The sequence below is a fragment of the Buceros rhinoceros genome, unplaced genomic scaffold (assembly GCF_000710305.1).
Source record: "Buceros rhinoceros silvestris isolate BGI_N320 unplaced genomic scaffold, ASM71030v1 scaffold8331, whole genome shotgun sequence".
NCBI lineage: Eukaryota > Metazoa > Chordata > Aves > Bucerotiformes > Bucerotidae > Buceros > Buceros rhinoceros.
Genome location: NW_010392458.1, coordinates 46,864 through 50,978, shown reverse-complemented (window position 1 = coordinate 50,978; position 4,115 = coordinate 46,864). Strand labels below are relative to the sequence as shown.

The following is a 4,115-nucleotide window of genomic DNA, read 5'->3' as shown; positions in this document are numbered from 1 at the left end:
ATTCCTGCCCCTGCACACCCAACCAAAGATCTGCTTCTCCAGCTGCAAATCTCTTTCCAAGGTGCTCTCACACCATTCATTGTTTCTGAGCCAGTCAAGCATCCTCTCCTCATTTGAAGGTAGTTCTGCCCCAAATCAGCATGGGTTTGCCCTTGTTCTCTCTAGGGACGTGTTTGCCATTCAGAGGGGAAAGACAGAGCCAGCCTGGCCACTGCTGCTGGGGGATGACAGGAACAGGCCACATACCTGTCAAAGATGGAGCCCACACCAGCACTGTGAGCACTGCTGCGGTGCACGTGCAAGCCTGTGGCCAGGAGGATGCCGTCTTGCACCGACACGGAGCGATGGGAGAAAGAGGCAATGAGCAGCTCATTCCAGCCTGCAAGAGGAGGTGTGCAGGACACAAGAGAGGTAGTTCAGCCCCCCAAAAAAAAAAAAAATTAGTCCTATATGGGGCGGGAGAGCTGGTTTCTCCCTGCTGGCTTCAGACTCAGCTCACAGGAGAGATGGGTCCCCGGGTACCAACTGCACCCATGCCAACACTGCAAAGGATGGCAAACCCTGACCAGCAGCAAGGAAGGTGCAGAAAAAGACTCAAAGGGAAGGCGTGGGGGGAAGGGGAATATGCTGTTTTTTCCACCTGAAACCCCACATTCCTTGCATCAGCAACCTCTTTACATCATTTTGCATGTTACCATTACACACTAATAAGCCCCACACATAGTGAGTTCTACAGCTATAGGAATTACATTAACAAGGCACATTTATTTGCTCTCCCCCAGCCTTCCTACATGTCGGTGCGAAGAGGTGAACAAAACCAGCAGATTCCACTGCCGCATCCACAGCCTCCTCCAACCACTCGTCATGGCTCAGGATGGGTTGCTCGTCCTGTGCCAGCAGGGATAGATCAGCTCAGAGAGACCATCTAGCCTGGCTGGCACAGCACATAGCCTGGAGAAGGGATAGGGGTACCAGGAGGAGTCCCAGAGGCCACACGCTGGGGAGACATTACCTGCTCGGAGAAGGATGACTTGGTCTTCCAGTGTCAGGTCAGAGAAGTGGGGTATTCGTTTGGCCCACTCGACGAGTGTGAAGAGCTGCTTGTCAGCTGCGTGACATATGTTGGTGACAGGGTCATTTGTCTAAGAGTGATATCAAAAGGAAAAGATCAGAAGAAAAGAGAATTTGTCAATGTAAAACCTTTGATAATCACTGTCTGCGCTACGCACAGTATTGGATCAAGTTGACAATACTCAGAGCCACAAGTAGAACGATCAGATTGCCAGTAATCTCATCTGGACACTGCTGGTAAGATGTTTATCACTACCACTCCCCTCTGCAACTGGCCAGATCTGTTGGTTGCTAGACTTTTTTCTTGCTGTCCTTTGCAACGCAAACCCCACAGGGCACATCTCAAAACCATCAGCAGCTTCTGAATGGGCGTGATCCGCAGTTTATCCAAACCAGTAAAACCACAGCAGTAAACCCACTATGTCCAGCTCCATTCCAGCCTTGGTCACTGGGGCAGACATCAGTGTCCAGGGCTGTGCAGCTGTGGAAGCCAGCACAAGGCTCAGACTCTCTGGCATCCGGCTATCACCCAATCTACTCACTGAAACCACAGGGAGCTGGATAAAAATGTTAGGAAATTAATGTACAGGCTGCTTTCTAGTTGTCCCTCGGAGCAGCCTCAAAAGAAACATCACTGGTGATTTTTAGGCAGTGCAAAGCAAAACCCCCTTGCAAAATGCTAACCCTTCACATGAGGTTTGTCTTGTCAAACCACTCCTCGAAGGCTCTCATCTCAAGCTGCGGATGGTGTTAGTGTCCCTTACCGAGCTCTCTGTGTTCACGTCACTGTACGCCTCCGTCTTGGGTTCGACTGCCAGCTCGGCTTCCAGGATCCTCTCCACAGGCATGTCCTCGCTGCCACTGCTTGTGGACTCAGCCTCGTTCTCGCTCCGCTCCCTGCTCCTCTGCCTCTCCTCCTGCACAGCTGCAGGACAGAAGTCTGGCTCTTTACATCCGCAGCAACACTTACCCGCTTGCAGTGGGTCCCTTTCCTCCAGGATGAGGGTCGAGAATCACCCTCAGGAGGGTGCAAACAGAAAAGAAATTGATATTTCAGCCGTACAACCGCCAAAATGGCTCCCACCACCACCCCCCAATAACTTTGGGGTGGTGTAGACCAGTGGCCTCCAAATTTAACAAAAGGCTGTGATTTCCAAGGTATGAAGTTCCAGAATAGAGGAAAGAGGAGTTCATGCCTGCAGGTGGCAGCCTGGACTTGGCTGTCACTGGATGCTGGAGAAGGCAGGAGGGACCCAGCACCCTGATACAGATGTTTGCCCATGCAGCAGGACTAGACAGTCCCTCAAAGCCAGCTCATACATGCTGCCTACCTCATTCTTGAGGAAGAACTTACCCACCCTGGCCCCTTGCTGTCACCTTTCCCTCCACCACCTCTCTTCCCAGCCCTTCCCACCAGAAGGCAGTTCCTGCCACCTCTGAATGCCCCAGTGCCTTCACTTGTTTCTCCCATCTGTGTCCATTTTCCAAAATATCTCCTGTCTGAAGGAACAGAATCACTGATGTTCTCTCCAGATCTCAGCTATTAACCCCCAGGGCTGCTGGGTGTGTGGGGGACAGGTCGGTGTAGGACATGTGTGTGGTACGCCAAGCATTGCGCTTGACAGAAGTTCTGGGTGCACTTTTTGGGGGAGAAATCCCAAAGGGATATAAGGAAAATCTGCCAAGGAAGAAGGCAAGTGACCAGCAGGTGTCATATTGGTTTAGCTCGTTGCCTGGGAGAACTGTCCCAAAGCCACAGTCCTGCTAGCATCGCTCCCAGCACCAGGCAAGAGACCAAAGTACCCCATAACCCCTTGGCCACCGAGGCCAAGAGATTTGTCCTTTGAGCAGGGACCTGCATAAACACCAGGGGACACCAAGGAAGGGACCAGCCCAGCAGACCCACAGCAAGCCTGCAGGAGGATTCGATCCCTGTTTACTTGATAGGGTAGGTGCTGCTGAAAGAAGGGTGTGACTTTTTAGGTCTTTTAGTTCAGATGCTTGGAGCAGGAGATTTCTTTCCCATGTGTCTTTATAGTTCTACTGTTTGCAGTGGTGTCAGGAAATAAGCCCTTGCATCAGTCTTGCCTTACCCTGGCTTACGTTAGAGTACTTTCGGGGAAGGGCCAAACCACAGGAGGTTCCTCAGCACTGAGATTTGTGACCACTTCACAACACTCAGCACTTCCCCGCATTTCTCCCAGCTGGAAAGATGTCCTTCCCAGCACTGCCCAGCTGCTGAGCAACTGGCAGCACCCAGGAGGTGGCTCAGTGGGGCATCCCATCTGGTGCTAGTGAGGGAGGACAACATGGGACGCACATATGTACCAGCTAGCTGGGGGAAGCATTCATCCTCTTTTGAGTAATGGACAGGAAGCAGCCAGGGAAGCGTTTCTAAAGTCATCAAAATCTTAGTGGAAGGGGAAGTAACAGTCTCATCACTCAGCCCCCAAACTCATCCAGGATTTCTTGTTCAAGCTGCAATCTGTCCCCAGCTCCTGCAGCTCTTGGAAAGACCCCATGGTTATTGCAGCCAAATCCCCGCAGGATCCACGAAGATCCTGGGATTTAAATTTCCACGCTCTACAAAGGGAAGCTGCACTGACACCCTGGTCCTCTGAGCCACTTTGCACCCAACTGGAAGGGAGAGCTGCGCCTGGGATTAGGTTTTTGATTCCAGCCTGGCATTTCACCGTCCCCCGTAAGCAGCCGAGGCAGCACAGCATCGATGATGGGAACAGGACGGGGCTCAGCTTGTGCCCAGCATTACGGCTACTTCCCAGGCTCTGCCCTGCACAGTCAGTGGCTTGTGTGCTCCTCAGGGGACAGTGTGGCCTCCAAAAAGGCACAGCTACACTGCCTGCTGGCATTCAACCCCGGAGACAGGCACAGTTATTGTATCTTGGAGAAAGGCAGCTTAAATGCTGTGCTAGTTGTCACTACCTGACCTTGCATCTGTCAGGACAACCTGGGAGACAACCCAGCTCAGTGGTCCTTGCTCCGCTGAGGAGGGGGCAGCTCGCTGCAGGAGGGAGAGGTGGGCT

The 4,115-nt window shown here is 52.4% G+C and overlaps 1 protein-coding gene across 1 annotated transcript in view; it reads right to left on the bottom strand.

The window, feature by feature from the left end:
• Window positions 1-4,115, bottom strand: part of RXRG (retinoid X receptor, gamma) — a 22,428-nt gene that overhangs the window by 3,292 nt on the left and 15,021 nt on the right. The window contains exons 5-7 of the mRNA XM_010144482.1: window positions 1,836-1,996; window positions 1,013-1,142; window positions 247-379 (exon numbers count right to left, since the gene is read on the bottom strand). Coding sequence (XP_010142784.1) covers window positions 247-379; window positions 1,013-1,142; window positions 1,836-1,996 — 424 coding nt within the window. The remainder of the gene's footprint in view (window positions 1-246; window positions 380-1,012; window positions 1,143-1,835; window positions 1,997-4,115) is intronic.